The sequence below is a fragment of the Plectropomus leopardus genome, chromosome 19, assembly GCF_026936395.1.
Source record: "Plectropomus leopardus strain MGB_pleo_1.0 chromosome 19, ASM2693639v1, whole genome shotgun sequence".
Classification (NCBI taxonomy): Eukaryota; Metazoa; Chordata; class Actinopteri; order Perciformes; family Serranidae; genus Plectropomus; species Plectropomus leopardus.
The window spans coordinates 9,720,262-9,744,372 of NC_142194.1; the positions used below are offsets into that span (position 1 = coordinate 9,720,262).

Genomic DNA, 24,111 nt, shown 5'->3' on the forward strand with positions numbered 1-24,111 from the left:
TTATGTTTACAAATGATGAGCGAATCCAACATTTTATATAAACTTGGGTTATTTTATTTATACAGTATGATATTCACATCATAATTCGAGACATGTACATGCAGACTGTTGTGGGTACGCACACTCACGCACACGTTTGAATCCAAACATACACACTCACACAGACAAACAAACACAGAAACTGTCCTTCAACCAGAGAAGCAAATCTCCCTCTTTAGAAAGAGCGGAGAAGGTTTGTGTCCTTCTGAAATGTCCTTGAATCTGCATGAGCTGCAGGACTGTTGATGTGCAGCAGACGTCGACCTTTGACCTCCACACAAAAGCTGGAAAGTGTAAAGTTGACTATCTGATTCACAAACTGGTGGAAGAGCGCATCAACAAACCCCCTCAAGCCCTCACAGACATTTCCTCCTTCGCCGTCACTCATATATACATCTGTGTGCGTGTTTATACGATCTGTTTGGAGCAGCAGGGCCATAGAGACCGCAGGCTGAGGATGAAGAGGATGGAGAGGATGAAAAGCAGTAATGCGATGACGGTGACTATGGAGACGTAGCCGGCGTGGGGCAGAGGGGGAGAGTCAGGAGCCTCAGCTGGAATCATATTGGTCAGATTCAACATGTAGCCGAGCGTCCAGCCGGCATCACTGCCTTTAATCTGTGCACAAACACAGGAAGAACAAAGACTATCACTGTTGGAGTACACACCAGTACGCCTTAAAGGTATTCAATCTAATGTGGCGTGAACACTTCTACTTACATAAATATTAATATTTTGGAATTTAAACCCTTTAAAACTTAAGCAAATTAGCTTGACTTCAAAAATGGCAAGAAGGCAATGGGCAGCTTATGAGAAAAAATGATCCCCGTAATGAGTAAGAACTAAGAAAAAAAAAAAGGAATATTACCTAAAAATTTGCACAAAAAAGAGAGCAAAAAAATCAAATGCAAACTTGAAAAAACTGCTATGAAAATCTTAATAATTCTGTAAAAAAAAATCAAAATCTATATAATTATGCTAACTATAAATAAAGTTGTATCAGTATATAAGATATATATAAGATAATTTTGTAAATCTACTAATATCTTGCACTTGCAAGATTTTTCTTGCCAAGTTGCTCATTGCCAAAAGAGGAGGAGAAGTGCCGCTCCCTTTTTGCACCACACCCTCTAATAAATAATGAACAGTCCCTAAAAACAGTACATCAAAACAAGTAGGCTAACATTATGACACAATAACATATAAAAAAACCCAAAGGCCTGATTAATTGCCTGATAAAAAGGGGAATTTAGATATTTATTGCTCTTAAGATAGATTTGGAAATCCCATCAGGCTACTACTTTTTAAAAAAACAACAAAAAACAAAAGAACTTTTATTGATTTCCTCAACAAATCCCTTATCAGTTGCTCTTCCTGGGGTTTCTCCCATTTTCCCATTGAGAGGGAGTTTTTCCTTGTTGATGTGAGGGTCAAAGGACAGAGGAATGTCGTATGCTGAAAAGCTCTCTCTGGCAAATTGCGATTTCTGATAACGGGCATTATAAATAAAATTGAATTGAACTGAAAACAGCGTACAGCTCAGATACCTATATGGGGTAAAAGAAATAAAAATAAAAAAGTTAAAAAATAGTAAATGTAAATATTCATAGATGTATTTTTATATTATGCATTTGGCTGTTAACCCTTCTTTAAATCTAATCTTTGATGGATTAATATTTTTATTGCCCATTTAGATTTAAAATGCTCAGTAATCGACTCTATTATTTAGTGGTAAATTAATCAATTTGTAAAAAACAAAACAAAACAAAACAAAACTATTATTATTGCTTGTTTTAAGGCTTTCCTATTATTTACGCAGGCGACCCTCCACTGCGTCACCACGTCAGCTGCGTAGCTGTCATCTGAATCGTTACGTCCATTTACAAATACGCAGGTGCGCAGCGCGGCCACTTCAACAAGACTCACGTCATAACATACATAACATAAACTCATGTCAACGCTGTATTTCGAGTGCAAAGATAACGTGCCACGGTTTGTCCCGTTTGTTTTTGGGTCGCCTCATCCCGTTTCTGGTTGCTGGTTTTACATAAGTCGCTGTAGCTGTCAAAACTAAAGTAGTTTTCACGTGTTTGCTGTCAGAAGCCCTCCATGTTTTCCTTCGCCATCATGCCTGGGTCTAAGGTGAGCACCTGCTCCTGTGCTACCTGTGCTTTTTATGCATTGCACGCGATGTTTTGGCCTTTTTTTGTGTTTCAGGCTGCGCTGCTTGTCGTTTAAAATAGCTTGAGTTTAGCTGAATTAGTACGCATGCGTTGTGTGTGTGAAACTTAAATGGTGCATATGAACTAATTTCCTATCGCTGGCTTACATTGTAGGGGTGGGAATCAACAGAGGCCCCATCATGCAATATTATCACGATATTTAATGCGTTATGTTACAATATGCTGACTATTGCGATAAAAAACAATACTGTATATTTTTATTTATTGCCTTTTTTCCCCCAATTGCAAATCATGTCCCCAAAGAAAAAGGTTGTCAACATCTGTTTCATGTTATCAGAGTACGTTTTTAGTCTGTTCATCTAATTTCTGTCATTTTTATTGCAACAGATTGTAGGCTATCTGGTGGAGTTAAAAAACTAAATTTGTATTTGTAATATTAATAATTTATACCTATATATATATATATATATAAAGATACTTGGTGTCAGTGTGACAATGCAATATTGCCACAAATATATTGCCATACTATTGGCTGCATTAGTTTTGTTTTTTTCCCTTGATGTTGTTGCCATTTTGGGGGTTTCATACTGGCTCCCTTCAGTTCAGACGGTAATATTTCCTCGCTCACATTATTTCCATTACTGCTTCATGGACATGTTGAAGAATTTATAGTCACATTCATATTTTTCCTTCATGTGCATAGGGAAGTATTTTATATCTCCCTCTGTAATTGGTGGCTTTAAAGGAACACTTAGCTCCAAAATCCAAAATGCATATTTTTTCCTCTTGGTGCTTCTTATCAGTCTATTTTGTTTTGTTGTGATTGGAGATATCAGCTGTAGAAATGTCTGCCTTTTCTCCAGTATAATAGAACTAGATGGCACTTGGCTTGTGAAGCTCAAAGTGCCAAAAATATACTTTTGAAAAACTCAACAGCAATGTCTGTCTTCATAAATTATGACCCAGTTACTCAGGATAATGTGCAGACAGAGAAAGGGCTTGGCTCGTAATTAGAGCATATATATATGTGTGTACATATATTTCAATAACCATTGATACTATTGGTAGGGGTTGGCCTTGCAGAATGAACTGGTCATCCATTAATCACAAAAAATCGTGTGAAATAACTTATAAATTTGTAAATGTCTGCTTGTTTTTTTAAGAGCTTCCTTAAACAGCAGAGTCTTTTTTTGCCAAATGTAGCTCCATGTGCATTTACTGTTATGGTCAATTCCTTGACACACTATAAGTGACTCTGAACTGAGAGAATATGTATCAAGTTTCTTGTTAAACAGTAACAACTATCAAGTTTCTTGTTACTGTTTAACATCTTCTGTTTTTTTTTTAGACTCAGCCGATTCTTCAGTTGGTTTCACGTGTTTGCAGTCTGACTGCGACCTCTGCATGCAGGGACGCTCACCTGGTTTCCACTCGCCATTATGCCTATAGGTCCAAGGTAAGCACCCGCTCCTGTGCTACTTGTGCTTTCAGTCATTGTTTGTGATGTTTTGGGTGTTTTTAATTTTATTAAGGCTTTAGGCTACATCTATTGCTACTTTTGCTTGAGAAAGCTTGAATTTAGCTTGAATAGTTTGCATGTGTGGCTTCTTCATGCTCATCCGCTGTATGCTGCTACATGACATGTATCTGCTTGTGTGATACATAATTTTACCCTGAAGATGAGCTAATTTGCATTGTGACCTCTTGTTTTAATGACCGTGTTGTAAAAGTGACTAGTCTTATAGTTGCTGAATTGCTTTTGGTGATGTTTTCCCTTGATGGTGTTGCTGTATTTGGAGGGTTTCTTACTGGCCTACTGCAATTTAAGTATCCAGCGGAGGGTAATATTGTCTTGCTGACATTATTTTTTCCATGACTTCCCTACATGGAAATGCGAAAGGATATGTAGTCACATTCATAATTTCTCTATGTGTGGTATTTAGCTAAGCATTTGGATTTTTTTTACATAACATTAGCATAACAATGGTCTTGTCATTTTAGACCTTTTAATGTGGAAAAGTTACATAACATATCTTTAAAACCATATCACAACTTGCCAGCTTGGAAGGCTACAAATGTAATAAGTCCCCACAGAGATAGAAGTTCAAGGGCACACACACACTGAGGGTGTTAACGCTCAGAGGTGTGTGAGATAGGAAAGGAGTGGACTGTGATCTACTGACCTTTTTGATGAATTTTATTTTGGAATAACTCTCTGAGGTGAAGTTGTATCCTTCTGTCAGCAGGGTGAGGATGTACGTGCCGGAGAAACAGTACTCAGCCAGATACTTCACTTTAACGCCCTTATGCTGCTGCGTTATCTGTTCAAGCAGGTCAAATGCAGCCATAAAATCAATGTACAGTGAAGGCATGACGGAGAACATACAGCAGATAAGACAGGAGAGCAGATAAATACTGCACAGCATTTGTTTTCTGTGTTACAGATGTATAAATATGACCCGACCTGACTCCAAGGGGTAGCGCAGTAGCTTGTTAGCTTTTCTCTGACAGATTCCAGAGGGACGGATGTGTCGGTCAGGTTTAGGAAGTTCATCACAAAGTAGTAAGCAGAGAATGCCTGCAGAGAGCGAGAGAGGAGGAGAGGAGAGGGCAAGTGGAAATTAATTTGTCTTGGTCTCATTAACAGATGAGCTAATCCGTTTATAAATACTTCATTCTCATCAGGTTTTTTTCTGGCCTCGCTGACTCAGACATTATTTGTTTTTGGTATGCAAGTAGCTGTGATGGCTTTAAATGGCCGTAAATGCAAAATTCAACAGCAACATTTCTTCCCAGGAACACAACCCCTTAGGGGTAATTCTCTGGAAATTTTCAGGGTTTTTTTTTGGTGTTTAAAATGGAACATGTTTTGTTCTTGTCTTGCACCTAATTTTGAACCAATCAAAGCATTAAAATATCTTGGTCCAGAACCTGAAACTTTGTAAGAAAATTACTTTCCCAGTAAATTTTTAAGTTATTCATTGTCTGATGCAGATTGAGAACATTTGATTGAGTAAGTAGTCCTTGCAACTCCAAGTCCAAACAGACTTTGCTCAGTGAACTGTAGCTGTTAGAACTGATAGGTTTTTTTTGTTGAGTAACCCTCCAAAAAACACATGCTGCGTCACGGGCCATTGATATATGCTGATGAATAAACTGCGTTACCCCATATGGTCCCTGCAGAAGTGGCTGGAAGACCCCATTGAAAGAGCACCGGCTGTATTTGCAGTCAGTAAAGTTGAAGACATTTTTGACGGCTTCCTGGCATTGTGAGAAGTTTCCTTTCCCTGTGTGATTGAAGTCAGCAGGAGCTCCTTGGGGTTTCCTGTCTGACACGCAGGGGCTGTCATAAAGGTCTAAGTAGTTCCTTGTCTCAGTGAAACCAGGGTGGAAACAGGGATCTAGTACTGCTGCTGGACCTGCCTAGGAGAGAGAGCACGATGGGGAGGCGTAAAAGTCACAGAGAGGACGCTAATTAGATTTAAAGTTGGCATCATTGCAGATTTCAGCAGATCATGTCTCTCTTAAAGATTATGAAAGGGACAGTTCACCCTGAATCAGAATTACATATTCTTCTTCTTGCTTGTAGAGCTATTGATCAGTTAAGATTGTTTTGGTGTGAGTTGCAAAGTGTTGGCGATATCTGGTGATATCTGGCGATATCTGGCGATATTTTCAAATGTGATTTTTGGTGCAGGCAGACATCTCTAAGGCCGATATCTCCAACACTCTGCAACTCAAACTAAAACAATCTAGATTAATTAATAGCACTACAGATAAGAGTGAAAATATGGATTTTGATGTTGGAGTTAAATGTCCATTTAAGTCTAAAAAGATTACCTTTAATGTGAAGTCTGTTAATGTGAATGGGGAAATTTACCTGAGTCTGGTGTGCCAGTATCATTCGAAGGGCTTGGTCTTTCCCGTAACATAAGAAGCTATGGGTGTACAGGTTATAGTCATTTCCATAGAGTCGGAAGGTCACCGAGTTTCTTGGCGACTCTGAACCGTCATAATTATCGGAAACAAAGCTAATCTGAGTGGAGGCCCCACCAAGGTCAAGGGCGCCTGTGGTTTCCAGGCCCTGCAGGAGGAACAAAAAGGCATTGAAGTCAGTGCACAGCAGGCGCACACTAACTGACGCACACAAGGCGCACTTAAAAGTGGACAAAGTTGCAGACCTGTTTGAGGCGGTCATCCAAGTAGTTGACGGTGACCCAGCCGAAAGCGCCCTCCTCCTGGCCGCTGAGTATTCTTGCTCCCTCATAGGAAAAGGGGGACTTTTGCAAGGCGTCCCCCACAGCCTGAAAGACCTTGTCTGAAGCCGAGCTGTTCTCCATACTGCACATACACAACAGGAATTCATTAGACTGATTCACATCCATAACGCAAATCAATACAGCAGCCCCTAAATGATGAATACACTGTGTCGTATTTAATGGATTTGACAGTAACATATTGCTGCTCTGGCAGTAGAGATCATGTGGAGATAAATCACAGAGCAGGCGTATGGAAAAAGCTACAGATAGCAGCACTTTGAATGCCATTGCAAACACAGTTGCAGATTGAAGGTTGGGATACGCCAGTGTGTCACCATGAACAGGCATGTTGTCTAACATTTTGTGGTTTTTATGTGCAATTATTGGGATGTGTGCGTACAGGTGTGTCATACTTCAGCAATCTCATTCCAGCAGTAGCCCCCAGATAAAGAGGCGTCTCGTGATGTCTTTTTCCGGGCACCCACTGCTCGGCCTCCTGCATGCATGCTCGCAGAGACTCCCCTGCTTTCCAGGGAGCAGACGCATAGCTGGAGATACCTGGACCTGCAGGTAGAGCAAATGTCAAGAGAAGGGTGAAGTCTTAAGGCCTAAGATTAGGGACTGTAAAATTGAACTGAAGGTCATCTGTGTAGATTAATTAACTGACAGGAAATTTGAAAAAAGCTTGGTTAAGACATTATCAAGGCTTTCTGTAAGAGAGGGCACTATCTCTAAAGCTGCAATAACTTCTATAAAAATAACTCATTTTTTGCTGAAACTATATCCTGACTGTAGTTCATAATACAGATCATCTGTGAAAAAAATAGGTTCCTCTGGCTCCTTATCATGCTTATCAGAGCTGAGGAGCTAAATCACTCCTTGTGCACACACTGTGCAGCCCAACTTCTACTCTGTCAAGCTCATTATCTTCATATTTGCGATATGCATGTGTTTTGAAAAAGGGAATGTTATCCGTTAACACCTGAGCAGTGGCGACTTCTCGTCTTGCAATAACTTTAGCAGGTTTATTTCTATTGCAGCCACTGCACTACCGCACTAGTCATTATTTCCAATTGAAGGCGATGTAGGCGTGTTATGTGAGCAATAATGGAAAGGCAAGCCCCTTAAACGTTGGAGCAGCCTCATATGAGGGACTTCTGTGAGGTAATAGTCCACGATTTCACAGAGGAATTGTGGATTAATTATGATAGATGATCTGCTTAACTTTTGAAGAGTTATGCGATGCAGTAACACCTCTTGTAGCGTCTGCTGCATCATGCCTGAGGGAGCCAGTTCCTCCCGACGAGCACATAACCATAGCATCATGTGACCTATAAAAGCCAAAAAAGTGTTTTCATTGCAGTTTTGCCAAATATGGCTTCTCTGAATCGCCTGAAATACCACCTCATGCGAGCATAAAAACTTTTTTTTTGCGATAAATGGGAGGTTTTTCAAAATGGATGTGTTTCAATTAGATGTGTTTTATATTCGCAATGTCATTTTACGCAACTCGAGGGTCAATGGAAACCTATCTAGTGTCAGTTTCAGCAAAAACAAAGCTTTTTTTTTCTCTAAAAGTTATCCACTGAACCTATAAAGCAAGTTTTCAACCCTTCAATTGCTCTGTCTGAATTTCCCAATGGAGTGAGGGCATCCCTAACAAGATATCAGGGTAACGTGCACCTCCTCCCTACTTGTGTTAACCTTTAAGTGAACGTGGCTGAATTAAAGAATACTCCTGGTGTTATTCTGCGTTTATCTGACTGTTCACTAATCCCATGAAAAGACCAAAAACAGCAAAGCTTTAGTTCATCTCACAATACTCTCTGACTTAATCCTTACTGTGTGTGTGGCACCAAATACTCAAACATTAACAAACTGCTCAGAAATATGTAGTAAAATAGCTGGGCACTGTAGTTTTAAGCAAACCTTATTCAGAGTGTTGTTCCTGTTGTTGATCCTGTTGTTAGGTGGAATCTGCTGTCTGGTGTCTGTGCAGGCATTTGACTTTAAACTTTGATAACCAATGTAAATTACGCGAAGAGGGAGGCCGGCACTCACTGACAGTGCTTTGAAAGCATATGATGTCTGTTCCAAAGTGCTTTAATAATTTAGCAGCATTTGGTTGTGTAATAAGGTTGCCTTGAAGCTGAGGCACTTTGGACGGACATATTTTCATGGTAGTTCAAGGACAAAATATACCTCGCCTTTATGTCTTTATGCATCACAGACACTGCAGATACCCATCTATGAATTATTTTGTGACTACTGGCTTTAATTATTGATTCATAATTTCTTCTGAGAATAGTTAGGCTTTTCTTAGACATCCACTTATTCACTCTTTTGCAGAGTTGGATGAGATGATCGATACCACTCTCATGTCTGCACGGATTTGAAGGCAAAGCCATATTCATTTCTTTGAGAGCTGCTTTTGGTGCATATTGCTAAAAAATATGATTTCCTTGGTATAAAATTACCCTGATCTTTGCATTGTGGGACCCATAGTGCAAATGCACATTGGCCAAGTGACTAACTTCTGGTTTAGCTGTGTGCTAACTTAAAAGAGGATGAAATTATTAAATTGTACAGTTTTTCTAGATGCAAACTGTATTGGACTGAATTGATCAAATCCCAAAAATAATAATTTCTGGGAGTTGTGATGCTCAAAAAATTGCTGCTTTGAGCAGCATGTATTGGAATGAACTACAATTTAATATTTTTCTCCCTTTTTCTTTGATGGTCTGAATAAATCACTAAATTTGTTGTGGTGGCAGACAGTCTCTAGTGGCTTTTCAGAAGCAAAGTTGCCAAGGGGGTCGGAAAACATTGAATCTAGTGAGAAAGTCTCAAGTTGGCAGCATGACTCTAAAGTCAGCAGGTAATTAGATTACTGGACTCTTGTCGTCACTTTGAGATTGTCAGCCAAAGCTAAGCTATTAAAAGCTAATCGGTAGCTGGCACTATATTTAGGAAATCTCTTGGGTTGCCACGTTTGGCCACTTCTCTTTTACAAAGTAAAAAGCTACAAAACGTCTGAACTGAAATCTATTTATTAACATTTACAACCACAGACTTGATAACATATCAGGAAGCCAAAGCCCGTTTTTATTAAGCTTATAACTAAATGAGTAATCATTTAGTGTGTGTGTGTGGGCAAAGTGTGTGTATGTGGCAGCATTGTGCAGCGCATACCTTTGACTTTGCAGGAATGCGTCTGTTCAACTCTTCCAGTGTTGTTATCCTTCTCAGCTGGCCACTCATAGATATACAGAGCTGTGTGGGAGGAGCCGGCGTCCAGAACAATCCCATACTGGAGTGGAGACGGGAGGAGGAATCCCAGTTCATTGCTCAGTGACAGTTAACTCTGGATGGTTTCCGTTCAGACAAACAGTTTAAACATTCGGTATAATGACTGAATAGTCCAACATCCAAACTTTCCAGAGTTACATCAGCAACATGCTTATCGAGAGCTGAAACTATGTAGTAAAACACTGTAAAATCTGACAAGTTGATCTCAAAAAAATCTTGGAAACAGCTTGTCTTGACAAAAGAAGGTAAATATAAATATTGATCTGAATTTCTGTTTACTTTATATCTAATTGTTAAGTGTACTTAAAATGTAGCTGTATTTACAAAATTAAAATAACCTTGATCTTTTGAAGTGTTAGCAATTTAAGTTAATCTGACTTAAATTGATCATGACAAAGATTTTGCCAGTAATGAATTTGAGTGATCTGCAAGTTTTTGTCTAATTTGCAACCAATCGGTATTGGTATCGGCCCTGAAAAACCAATATCAGTTGACCCTAGTATACATCAAAACCTGGTCTACTAAAGTTGCTAAAACTTAGAAAGAAAAAGATAATTTCATTTGTCATTTTAAGTTGCAACAACATCACGAAATTAAAAAAAACCAACTCAATTTTAAGAGAAATAGAAATTTGACATTAACATAAATTAAGACTATAGTTGTATCTACTTCAAGGCAATCCGTTTCCTAGACTTATTTTTAAGTAAAATCAACTTGCCATATTTTATAGTGCAACACCAGTGTGATCAATAAAATGTGTGAGACTCTAAGATTTAATAATCTTATCAACATCTACTGGCCTTATTTGGTGGTGGATAGAAGCAGTAGTACAGATTGAGGTCATATTGACAGGAGACCATATTTGGCTTGTGGACTTTGGACAGAGATCTCACTGTGAAGCTCCCAAACAGAGAGCAGGCTGCAACATTTTTCTCCTCTATCATACCTTGTATTTTTGAGGGAGGGGCCTGTTCTGCAAAACTGCTACGGTCACCAGGGCAACAATCGCTATGACGCCAATCACAGTGATGATGATGGTCACCGGCGTTTGCCAGGGGTTCTTCTCTTTCATCTCTGAGAGCGGGGGCGGAAAGACAGCCAGTCAGACAGACAGACAGACAGGAAGGAGAAGCGAGAGGGTTGCCGGGGATTGAAAGGGGAAGATGGGGACAGATTGGAAAGAGGAATGGGGTGTTAGCCAATCTTGCATCCAGATGTGAGTGATGTCACAGCGTGTGTGTGTGTTTGTGTGTTTGTGTGTGTGTGTGTGTGTGTGTGTGTGTGTGTGTGTGTGTGTGTGTTTGTATGTAGGAAAAACGGAGAGACTCTGTCCGGGGGCTTACGAAAGAGTTTAATTGTGTTGTTTTGTAACCAAGGACTACAGATGGGTTTCTGATTTGGGGTTTCTGATCTCCTGCCAGGTTTCATTGATTCTTGGGGGGCGTCGTTATTTCAGCTGCAGCACGTTTGAAAGGACACTCCACCAAAGTACTTAGCTAATGCTGACAGATCACCCTTTGGAAAATGATGAAAAGGAAGTTTCACGCTCATTATGGTGCAAATAGCTGAAAGTGTGTATACAAAACAGGAGAACAATTGGCTACAATCAAAAAACGATGAAGCTACAGCAATAAGTCACAGTGAGCCAACGGTGATTAATAATAATTACCACATCCTGTTACAGGTATTATTGTAATCCTAAATATATTTGATCACTGTGTTTAGCTCCCATTCCTGCCGAAGTGCTCACTGAGTTTCCACTGTTAACAAATGAGATCTAAAACACACAAAAGTACACACAGACGGCATTGCAGATCATATGGGCTTAAATGTTCACAGTTTATAAAGGGACAAAAAAGGGCATACCTGGCTGTCTGCATTCACAGGGCTATTGTGATGGAAAAGAGTGATGAACATGATACCAGCCTGAATAGTGAAGTACACACATTTGCACACACACGCACACACACACACACACACACACGCACACACACACAAAGTTGTTTGATAATTTTTACGGTAAGCAAACTGGCAGATGCTATCTAGGTGCACATGACAGCTGGCAAAGTACACACACTGTAGAAAGTTATCGCAGTACTGCCTCATGAGGACATAGAAAGCCACACACACACACACACACACACACACACACACACACACACACACAGACACACTCTTTTCCGTTGCATCAGCAGTGATAGTCAACCTGACCTTTGTCTGATGTGGGAAAACATGCAAAAACTTGAAAAGCGTAAAAGCAGCAAGCCGAAAAGAGACAGCGAAAGAGAGCACTTACCTCTGTTGTCTACTTCAATGAACTTGCCACTGGCAGGGGAGAGAGGCAGAGAGATAGTGAGGCAGAGCGAGAGGGGGAGGGAGGTAGAGGGACAGGAAGAGAATGGACAGAGGGAGGTAGCACAGTGATAAGATGAGGAGAGGTTTTCTCCGCCTTGGCCGGACAGAGGATTAGAATAGAGGTCTGTGTGTGTGTGTGTTTGTGTGTGTGTGTGTGTGTTTGTGTCTTTCTGGTGGAGCGACTCTGAAGCACTGAGTTTGGCATTTCCTCCCCAAGCTGGGGCAGCGAAGCCGGTCACTATGGAGACACAGCTAAAGTGTGTTTGTGCATGTCTCAGTGCGCTCTTGTGTGCATGTGAGCCCCTTAAAAGGGACTCTCTCTCTCGCTCTCGCTCTTGCTCTCGTCACTCGCCCCGGCACTACTCTCTCTCTGCTCTGTGGGATGTGTAAGGAGGGAGGGGAAGTGGGGACTCCCTTGTTTAGCTGTTTTTATTGCTGGCAGGCTGTGATGTCATCTCTGTGACGGATCGGAATCCCCTGCCTTTCTCCAAAGGCCGTGTGTGTGTGTGTCAGAAGAATAGGGGTTTCTGTTGAGCTGGTGCGCGTGTGTGTGTGTGCAGACCCACAACACGACTTGCCTGCAAATTTGTTCCATTCACAGATCTGTCTGTAATTACTCTCCCTTGCTGCACACATGCAGTTAACACTAACACAAGAATTACTGTTGACGTTATGATTTATATCGCTTATCATTCGTAACTTTCCTTCCCTTAAGAGAGCTGACTGACTCAAATCCTGTAATTGTTTGACCACTTTGTTCCACAGAACAACCAAAGTTCACAGCTATTTTACTTCTTTTTTAAAACATTACCCAGAGGCTGTCTAAACCAGATAGTCTGGCTATTTATCAACTCACTAGGCTTGTGTATGAGACATGCATCACGATACAGAGGTGAAACTAAGGTTTTAATTAAAAATGGAAAGTGTTTTCAGAATCAGTGCAGTATCAATACACTACAGTATTGCGATACTCAGCTGTCTCAATATTTTCTCCTTTTTTTAGTCTTGTTTTTTGTTGATAGTTGACAATAGAAAATAACATGTTTTTGGATTTTTCAAACAACAAATAAATAATTCCCATCCCATTCCCCCATCTACCTAATCCCAGTGCATTACATACCCTACTAAAGGAAAGAATAATAATAGGCTAATAATGATAATATTGACAATAAGTCATTAAAAAAACAAAACCAGACAAACAAAAACTGCAAGTGGATATAAACAGAGAGAACGAAAGCAAAGTTATTATCACTTTATTTCTAGCAACACTAATTTTTCTTGTGCATTTGTCTTCACGGATAAAAATATTAAAGTAGTAATTTTGACAAAATTAAGGACATGTAAACCAAGTGAACTAAAGACACAATTTTGTGCATTAAAAAAGTGTTTCATGCTCGAAATTTTCTGGTGGAGTACCCCAACTTCTCCAGTTTCATATGTGCCCTCCTAATGTTGAAACAAAAACCTTGTTTTGTAATAGCTGGTGAAAATTACAGTTAGACTGATCTCTATGCTGATTTCTTAACATATTTCAGATAAATTAAACAGAATTTAACATCTCAACAGTAAAAGATAAAATAAATTCAGCGCCAGAGAAAACAATTTAAAGTACAAGGATGAAAGAGGGAGAGTGAGACATGTCCAAATTTATGTGACAGTCTCTGATTGCTTTGGCCACAAATGTGACCCTCCACATGACTGACCCTTTGACCTTTGGACCCTTTTCATCTTATTGACAGAGTGAGAAAAATGCCCAAACTTTCACCTTTCTTTGAAAGATTTTGAGTCACAGCGTTTTCTCAGTTTTACAGCTTGTTTTTAGATAACTGAAGCAATTTTGTGCTAAGTGGAGGAAATTTGGGTGGAGATAAGAACAAGAAAACTTCAATCTGGACTCTAAAATTTGGCATGAAAGTTGTTTTCAGTTAACCTTTGTAAGTGTGTGGAGAAAACTTTGAAGTCTTTGGTATGAAAATTATAATTCACAGTATAATAATAGTCATTCATAGCTTTTATCTTGAAGCAGGCACACTGGTGTTAACCATTAAAGGGTCATGCAGGGCCAGTCTTAATGGACATCCGACCAATATCTCTGACTGCATGACTGTCTGTGCTGCATCACTGAAGGCCAGCATGATGCTTCAGTGGAGTTATGACCATGCCATCGTGTTGTATATGACCATCATGATTGCTTTAAGCACTGATGTGAGCCTCCACATGACTGACCCCCTGACCTCTGGACCCCTTTGATCTTGGCCAAGAAAAACAAATAAAATGTAGTTTTCCTCTGTGGATTTTGGTTAACAGCTTGTTTTCAGCTTTGCAAGATGATGAAACCAAATCTGGCAAAGTTGGGAAAGTCTGGGTGGAGCTGGGCTAAGATAAGAAATCTGGATAGATCTGGATCCAATCTGTTTAAAATTCTGAATGGAAAGTTGCTTTCAGTTGTCTTTTTATAGTACGTTGTGAAAGCATTTAGAAATTGTACCGCCTTAGAATTATAAGACTGCATTCAGAGCGTTTTTGCGATATTGAGCTTTAAAGTTTTTGCATTCCAAAATAGCAACAATGATATGAACCTTTTTGTTTTCTAAATAAAAATTTAAAAAATGCATGTAACTTAAAAACAAAAACAACCAGCTCACATATTAAGTTTTCACAGAATAAGAATAAGTGTATAACTGAATTTTGGCAAAAATGTCAGAACCTTTTAATTCTAAGGTGATGATTGGTATTAAAATAGAAACACAAAACAGGGACAGCTTTTAAATTTGAAATAACGGATGTTGGTTTGTGGACTTTTGTTTTGAAGCCTTGAGTTTGGCATTTTGGCCAAGGAAATCTTGGATTTTTGGAGCCAAAAGTGACCATATTTGGACGCGAGAATGGCAATAACTCTAAAGCTGGCTGCTAGCTTGTTTAGCATGGTGCATGTACAGCTATGGTTAAGGGTGATAACTAACACTAATTTCCCCTAACAAAAAACAGTCTTAAAACCATTTAAACAAATTGTCTTTATTTGGAAAAGACTCCTTAGAATGTCTTTGAAACCTTGAAACCTGAGCATATTGGTTGAATTTCTTTAAAAACAATGGAAGCAACTTAACAAGAAAGGGGTAAAACACTGTAGAATAATTTTAAAAACATCTTAAAAAGAATTATAGTTATCTGGACATTTTTATTCATATATATGTATATATATATATATATATATATATATATATATATATATATATATATATATATATATATATATATATATATATATATATATATTTTTTTTTCATTTTTTGGGACATTTCTTACCAAGTTCCACATTTCTTTTTTTCCCCCATGTTTTCAAATAAATCAAGATGATTTCATGAGGTTAACGTTAAATTAAAGGCAGCATAAGAAAACTGATGTCCATCCAGGGATTAAAAGTTAACCTGAAAACACACTGAAATGGTGCCCAGCTGTCACTTAAAGTGGCAACACCCTTAATTATGCAGAACTTTTAGCCTTGATAACATTTAGACGGATGAGGTGTCATGAAAAGGAAAACTAACGATAGTGTATCAGGCTGTAACCATGTTTATTTTGGCTGTAAAGTTGGGCATTTCAACACGGTGGTCTATGAGTATTGACCTGCACGTAGCCTCAAGTAACAAAGGGAGGAAATGCAGTTTTTGGCTTTCCCGCATTGGCTTTATTTTTCAGCCCTGGAGGCTGCCGCTTCGTGTCAACCATCAAAGCAGAGATCCAACCACTAACTCTGACAGCCTGACTGTCTGTGCTGCATTACACAGCGCCAGCATGTTGCTTTGAGGTATTATGGCATTCATTCATCAAACTCTTCCTCGAAGGCGTGCAGCCGCAGTGAAACAAGAATGAAACCACATGTGACTGGCACATATGTTTACTTGTTTTACAGCATCTTTGCATGCCTTGATTTATTCTATCATTATATAGCTGTTCTTCTAGCACATCCAATATGTATGAGAACAGCTGCGATGTGTCTGCTGGCGAAATAAACAGCCAGCCTTGGCATTAATGAGCGACTTCCATTAATGACAGCTGGCACCAATTACACCCCCCCCCCCTTCGCTTTGTTATAGAGCAAATCAAAGTCAGTGAGGGAAGTGGGTTTACAGTAGGGTTGTAAAGGTGACCCGCACTGATCCGAAACAAACCCTCACTTCCAGTTATTGTCAGTTTTGAGAGGTGTTATGCAAGAAGCATTTAGTTTCCAGTCGAAGTCCTTACCTAATTTCCTTCCAGAATAAAGTTAAGAAAGACTGTTACATTATGTGTAAGCATTACTAATGATGATGCTCTTGGCAACCAAACAGAGACAGACACATCGTCACAAACACATGTTGAGACAGAAAACAGGGCTTACCTGAGAAGCAAATTAAGTGCATGAGATCATAGAACATCAACACAGACTGGAACACCACTCGAACACACAGATATCTGTGTTTGTACTTGTTGGGACTTTTATTGTCATTAAGCATTTCCCAATGACCACAACTGCATGCCTAATCCTGACTGTAGGCCTGTCTAATCTCAACCCTAAAACCAATCTTAACCTTCAAACAGCCATGTGACCAGGTGAGAACCAACCAAAAATTCCCTTTCCTAAACTGTCTTTGCACAACTATAAGCCGACACATCCGCACACACACACTTGTAGTCTTACACCACAGATTTTTCATTTCCGACCCTTCTGTAAACATGAAAGTGTTGTTAAGGTGGTTTAGACTATGACACGAGGAGGGACGGGAGTTTGGGAATAGGAGAGCAGTAACATAACATCTATTATCACTCAGTTCCTCTTTTTCTCTGTTTGTTTTATGAGTTTAATGCTAATATTTCAGGATTTTGAGAGATTAGGAAGAGAGGGCCGAGGCTGGAATCAAACAAGTGGCCACTGCAGCGTGGATACAACCTCTGCATATGGGGCGCCACTCTATCCACTGAGCCAGCAGGCGCCCCTTTAAGAGGTTTTTAACAAGCTACATTAAGTAATAAAAAAAGCATGATACACAAAATATATATATATATTTTTTTACTGTCTTAGACACACTGTCTTCTTGCCTCAAGTTGACCGTTGACTACGTTAACTCCCTAATCCCTTAATTTGAATTGAATCCTCACTGATTAGGTAAAACAGGCAGTGGCACACCCAGAAATTTCCATTGGGGTGGCCAGTTGGGGCAGTTGAAAATCTTTGGGTGGCACATCAAAATTGAAAGCCAAAACTCTATTTTAGGAATTTAACCATGCTTTTGAGATATAGGCTTGCTATTTCAGTTGAGTTAAGGAATCACTAATATACTTTGGTTTTTTATTTTACAGAAAAATTTTATAATTATCTGATGTGCGTGAACTAATACTTGTAAGGTTTAGATTCAGACCAATATATTGGTCAGCCGATATATTGGCCCATCACAGATATATGGATATTGGCTTATATGAACTATTGCTCAATATGAAAAGGTATTTTTTAACAGAACACAATACAGAAAAAGATGCTTAAAGTAATTTCTAATTACCAAATTCCAGTAGGGCTCTGGTTCAGTTGACATTGTCCATTCAAGCCTAAATTTGGAGCATTATTTAGCACACTTCTGTAAAGCTATACTGTGGGGTGGGGGGGTCAAAGGGTGAGCAACTATCCTTACAGGTGTGCCATGGCCCCCCTTGGTCCTGTACTTTGGAGCGCCACTGAAAACACAAAACCACACCTGATGACCCTTGTTTTGCAAAAGGAAGTCTAAAGTTCAGACTCTTTTTTTTTACAAGTTTGAAAGTACAGCACATACAAACACAGTCTGCCATGCAGGTGCACACACACACACACACACACACACACACACACACACACACACACACACACACACACACACGTACACAGTTCATTAGTTTGCATAATGAGCCATCCTTACACAAATGGAGTTTATAGTGGCAGTCTGTCTTGTGTCAGGTCAGGATGTATGACGTAACAGTCTCCACCCGTGTTGATTTGAAACCACAGGCTTATAAATCTTTAGTGATAAAGAGATACGAAAGCAACAGAAGAAGACTGAGAGAGACGGTGCTTTGAATCAGCACATTTCGAAAGGGTTGTTTCTTTACGTTCAGCGATGAGTCAAAGGGTGACACAGTCGGGGGTAGACTCTGTGGTTTCATAATGATGGGAAGACGAGACAACAACGGCTCTGGGAGGCAGGTCTTAAATTTGTTGTGCTGCTCTGATGGTTAGGCTCGAACAAGTCATAAGTCTGTGCGTGGACACATGCACACGAACGTTGTAGACATAATACATGTGTTACACAGGTGTCGTCACCACAAATCCCTTAACACCAGTGATTTAAATCCTTTAATTAGGTAAAATTAGCAATACCAAAGTGGAAAAACATTAAATTACAAGGTAAAGTCCTATATTACATTGTTAGTATATTAATCTAAGCAAGCATCTGCTGTTAACTTTAAGAACTTAAAGGATTTTCCTGCTTTTAGCACAGTTTAATAATGAAATAAAAGATGAAAGGACAGAAGAAAGGAAGAAAATACAGAAAGAGATAAGGGTAGACGGGATATTAGACATATCAATGGTAATTTATTAGCTACTGCTTCAAATGTAATACTTGAGACTGCCTAGTAATTAAACATTACAGTTTGTAGAGCATAAACTGCATTATTTTGCTTTGATAAGTTGTGGAGGAGGGTCAAAACTCTCAAACAGAAACACTTGAGTAAAGAACTTTAATGTGGTACTTAATGTTTATTGAGTGGTTTATGTGCTCAAACCTGCAGGCGAGCTCTAATGCACAAGATCTGTTTTTGACACTGAACGGAAGAAGACAAAACAATAATTGGAATAGAAAGCACTTAACATTGATGGATAGGAAGCCCAGCGTCTATTTGATACATTGAATTCTTGTTCTTAATCATGCACTTCTGAGTAAATGGACCATGTTATTTTCCCTCCTGAGCTTAACACCATGCATATATACCCACAAAAAACAACTGGCACCCATCCACCTCTGCTCCACACAACACACATCATTGTTCCCACGAACACAGCGTCCTTGAGTTGCTACTGATTCAACTTTTTACCAGTAATCAGGAAAAGTTTTCTTTGTCTTTAAGTTTAGAGAGAAGACAATACTCGGCTCTATTAATACTCTCATGTTGTGAAACAGCATCGTCTGCTGCTTCCTGTCAAAAGGGAACCTCTGGCAGCGTCATATGATTAGAAATGAGAGGAACCACCACAGGGAAGTGGTGTTTACTCACTGGTGACCGGTAAAGCCTGACCTCTCTCTGGACAAACTGACACTAAAGGCCTTTGCAAAGTTTTTCAGATGTGTTTTTTTTAAGCGTTCATCATTTTGATGTTCAAGACAAAATGCAAAGATGCATTTTCTCCCTGGCTTCTTTCTATTGGAAGTACCTCCCTGGCATTTACCACTCTGCCCCTTATTTTTGCATCTGCCACTGCAGCTGCATGAAGGGAGTACTGTCTTCACACATAACCAGATGTTGCCTTTGTATATATTTTGTCCAAACATTCTTTAATTCATTGATACCTAAAAAAGCTGAAACAGACCATATAGGTGCAAATGATATCGGGCTCACTTGATATTAAAGTGTATGATATAAAAAATAACCTGAACAAAATATTTTTAAAAAATCGGTTTCTTTGAGGCTTCTTCTAGTTTTTAGTGGGTGTAAATGGAATTTCATTAGTGGTGCTCTTAGTAAGGATCTTGGTATTTTTTTTCAAAATATGCTCTTTTTTTTCTCCGTAAACTGGGTAAACTGACCCTTTTTCTTCACGGAGAGCCATGCGCCTTATCTCAACTGTTTATTTAAGGTATAAGTCACTTCAACATAAGCAGATGTGATCTTTGTAAACATTTTGGATTGTCTAAACATTCTTGAGTGCACTGCCTGAACACAAACAAACCTTTTTGGTGCAAGGATAGTCGGCTCAGTTGATATTAAAGGGTGAAGTCACCCAGATTACAAACATAAAGTTTTGCTGTAAATTTACAGCAGAATTCCAACAGTATTTATATGTTATTTTTAAATACAGTGGTTATGGTTAATATCCAAGAAAATCTGTTAAATTACGCTCCAGTGACCTTTTTTTAACAGAACTGCAATGTTTTCCTAAAATAGAGCACTTTACTGCTATTGTCCAAGCTATCTAAAGAAACAGTATCATGTGGTATTTTTTTTTATTTGGGGCCGAGCCATTTCACCCAAACTGCACGTTAAGCTGGATCCGTTCTTTCTTTCATCCATCTCCAGCTTACTAATTATTTGGTGAGTAGCAATTTTATTTTATTCACAAATCAGTGTAAAGTCAGTTTTGTGTCCAATTTGTTTGTATTTCTGAATATGTGCACGTCATGACAGAACGATGAAGCAGCCAGCTAGAATATTGAAGATGATGGGCTGTTTAACACATGAAGCTCATTGTTATTTACATCAAATTTAATGTGTGAACACCTGTATTTTGTCAGTGAATTCATGGAGCACATTACTAGTCTTGACTATGTAAACCTTTTATGATACAGCCTAAAGTTTGATCTATTTAAAAAACATGAGTTGAAGAAATTAGCACAATTGGGGACATCCGTTTTTACAAGTAGACTCTTCTCATGGTCACATGATCATGACACACCAATTTTTGTGTGGTACTATAAAAACATTCACAATGAATAAAAAGATTACGATTTTTTAACCAGTATTGCGCAAGACACCACTCAACACAATTCATTTAAAAAAATGACTTAAAATTTATCGCTGTATTTGAAAACTGCCCAAGTCACCGTCAGCAACAGTCAATCCCCGTGCATCATCTGTGCTGAGGAGACTTGTGAACTTTGAGTAGAACTTAAGATGGTGAGTTTACTCAATGCCATTACTCAGATATATTTAACAAAACAATCCTCTAATTCTTCCTCCGTTTCAATCTCACCCTCTTTCTCTCTTCCTCACTCTCTTTTTCAGGGAAAGTCTCTATTTTGATTTTTTTTATTTTCTCAGTCATTCTTTTACTCATGACATCTCTTATTTTCATGCTTTGTCTTCTTTCTATCTTTCCCTCTGTTATTTGGGTTCTGTTTCTAAAACTACGTATAACTGTATGAATGTTGAAGGCTGGGACATTTGTCTGGCTGATTGGTTAGGTCAGGGCTAAGGATTTTCATGTTAATGGTCGCAGTTATTTAAAAGGAAACAAGGGACACACACTGATTTTGTATGTGAGAAGTTGTAATGAAAGCTGTTTTTGGGACTCATCTCTCTGTTTCTCTCTCCTGCAGTGAAAGGGGCTACCCAGGCTGGACTGAGAGAACTGGTGCCTTCGAGTGGGCCATATGTCAGTCAGTAACTATACTTTAACATGCAACTGGTCTGCGTCTGCAGTTTCCAACTTTAAATTAAAATAAAAAGTTAAGTGCAACAAGAGGCTAAGCATTTTTTTTTTCTCTAATTGTAATTACTTGATTGAAAAATCAGTGATATAGCTTGTTCTTCACTCCCAAAGAATAAATTGTTTTAGTTTGCATTCTGTGCTTGGAGCCAGCTTTTGACAGAGGTTTTGGTTAGACTGAGAACAAGTAATGTCTATTACAGCCTTTTCCTTAACTAAAGTCTCTTAAATCCCATGTAATGTGAATATTCATATGTGTAAAACTTGTCAAGTCAGTATTAATGTAGGTAAAAAAACCCCAAACTAACTAAATAGCAAATAAAAATAAATAAAACAACTGTAAGATACTGAAAATTAAAAAAATAGAAACAACAGGTATATAATGTATTTTTGAACAAGTTAACTGTAAAATACTATGAAAAAAACAAATCATACTGTTTTTTCATCAACCCTGCTGCCAGTTCTTTACGTTTTTTTTACAGGGAAATGTATATATTCATGTAAACTGATGGAGGTGAACTGGATTTTAAAATATCAGGACTATCTGAAAACAATTGTTTTTGACGTAAAGAAAAAAAGAAATAAATAAAGACAGTGGGTTGAATGTACAGGCTAAACCACAACCTCTTACTTTTACGTAAAAAAAACCAACCACTGAATATCTTATGGAGAATAATTTGTCTAGAAAGCAAATATCTCTATGGGCGCAGCTGAGATCTGGTTTTTTACCTTTGACTGTTGAAACTGAACAGTATGTTAGTCTAGAAGGAAACCAGATCTGTCCAATGTGCTGTCCAAACAATATAAAAAAAATGAGTTCAATTTTATTTTCTATTGTCTGTTGAACTGTGCAGTGCTTTGTTTAGTTAGATAAAAATAGATATAAATTTTGTAATTAGGAAAAATACACAAAGACTGAGATGGCTGTTTACATTTCAAACATAAATTTGCCAGTTATCTGGTGGCTATGGGGGGGTAATCTGTAGATATTCAGTAGTTTTGTGGCTAGCCCTTTTTTATATTTAATCAGTAGTAGTAACAGCAAATGTAGATATCAACAATCATTACTAACATATCCACGATGTAGGGTGTAACTTGACTTGTAGTGATTATAAATATATCTTCTAGTCAAAGTGTTTATTCTTGAAATAAACAATGAATTTCTTTCCAGTGGAAATATTCTTTGTAGATATCTGTAAGTTAATTACAACTAGTCAAGTTTAATCACTGACTTCTTTTCAAACTCAGTTACAGTGTTTTATGTGAACAATTAATTTTGGATATTGTTCTTGTTTTAGTTTTAGTTTAGTTGTTACTTCTCTTTTCTTTTCCCCCACGCTTTGTGAATGCAAGACTGCAATATGTTTGCTAAAAATGTGTTGTAATCACATGTGGGATAGGCCAAATGATTTGGCTTGACACAAATAAATTAAACAAATAAATATAATTTAAAGCAAGTACTACAAAAGATATTCTGTTCACTTGCATTGTAATGGAGGGAAGGCAGATGCAAAAAAAAACCAAACAAAAAAAAAACTCTGCTGCTATCTGCATTCATTGCATATGACTGTTTTTTTGGGTGAGCCGGCCCTTGAATCTACATGAGGAATCAGATATCTTTTTGTGTAACGAATGTAACATCCTTGAGTTTACTGCCTCAAATAAACCATAAAGGTGCAAACAATTTTTGGCACCGTTGAAAACTCAGCTCTTGCTGTTTGTATTGAACTCAAAATCAAGTAATGTATCATGCATAAAACTAATTTATATTTAAACTTTAGCCAGCCACCGTTAAATGCATTCAATTAATCAGATAATGTTTCGCAATTACCCTCAGTCACATGCCTGATAAACTACCATAAACCTCACATGATGTTGAGAGTGCCTCCGTAAGCGTGCCGCTGTTTATCCACAGCAACACAATCACACCAACTTTAAACCTCCAGCTGAATCCCACACGCTAAACACACACACACACACACACACACACACACACACACACACACACACACACACACACACAGGCACCTGCAGTTGTATAAGCACAAGGCATATGCAATGGAAAAGTCACACAGCTGCCCCACACTGAACACACACTGCTGCTACATGCAATAAAGGGACTCACGCAGTTGAAAGAGAACACACACTCACCTGATACTTAACATTAACTGTAGCGACTTGTGGTACATCCTGCTGAGGGATAAGGATTTCCTACTCTTGTGTGTGCATGCATGTGTGTGCCAGTCATAGCAGTACACCTACCTCTTTGTGCAGACATGGGTTCTTTCTCAGCAGCAACACAATGCTCTTTCTATTCTTTGCCCCTCTCTCTCTCTCTCTCCTCTCTGTCTCCCCCTCTCTCTCACTCTTTCTCTCTCTCTGGTAACACAGCTCTCAGCTCAGTCTAACGCTTTTCACCACCTCCTTTCACATACACTCGCTTTATTAGGAGAAGCAGAGCTTCCCTCCTCCCTCCTGCTCAGCCCACTCCCCTCCTTCCCAGGCGCCTTTGCCTTCTGTTTACCCCTTTCTC

General features: G+C 38.8%; 1 protein-coding gene and 1 long non-coding RNA gene across 4 annotated transcripts in view; one reads left to right on the top strand and one right to left on the bottom strand.

Annotated features, from left to right (window-relative positions):
* Positions 1–31: 31 nt before the first annotated feature.
* entpd1 (ectonucleoside triphosphate diphosphohydrolase 1) lies at positions 32–24,003 on the bottom strand. 2 transcript variants are annotated; one of them, XM_042507686.2, is made up of 10 exons: positions 23,841–24,003; positions 10,737–10,864; positions 9,674–9,791; positions 6,895–7,045; positions 6,404–6,563; positions 6,103–6,306; positions 5,388–5,645; positions 4,687–4,800; positions 4,406–4,543; positions 32–657 (listed from the first exon to the last, which is right to left on the bottom strand). In XM_042507686.2, the coding sequence occupies exons 1-10, from the start codon at positions 23,854–23,856 to the stop codon at positions 448–450; spliced, it is 1,497 nt and encodes a 498-aa protein (XP_042363620.2). In that variant the 5' UTR covers positions 23,857–24,003; the 3' UTR covers positions 32–447. The 2 variants fall into 2 exon arrangements, with proteins under 2 accessions (XP_042363620.2, XP_042363619.2); XM_042507685.2 differs by lacking the exon at positions 23,841–24,003 and adding an exon at positions 12,087–12,941.
* The window catches only part of LOC148186311 (uncharacterized), a 33,633-nt gene continuing 11,469 nt past the window's right edge, over positions 1,948–24,111 (top strand). The window contains exons 1-3 of one of the 2 annotated variants that reach the window (XR_015774968.1): positions 1,948–2,181; positions 3,571–3,678; positions 21,469–22,187. This is a non-coding gene — a long non-coding RNA (uncharacterized LOC148186311). Of the gene's footprint in view, positions 2,182–3,570; positions 3,679–21,468; positions 22,188–24,111 lie in introns of those variants that run through there. The other variant, XR_015774967.1, reaches the window with a different exon arrangement.

Coding starts and splice junctions, on each gene's coding strand:
- entpd1 (XM_042507686.2), bottom strand. Junction 6,564..6,894: donor GCTGGAATGAGATTGCTGAA/GTATGACACACC, acceptor GTGTATGTGCAG/TATGGAGAACAGCTCGGCTT. Junction 5,646..6,102: donor TACTGGCACACCAGACTCAG/GTAAATTTCCCC, acceptor TCTCTCTCCTAG/GCAGGTCCAGCAGCAGTACT.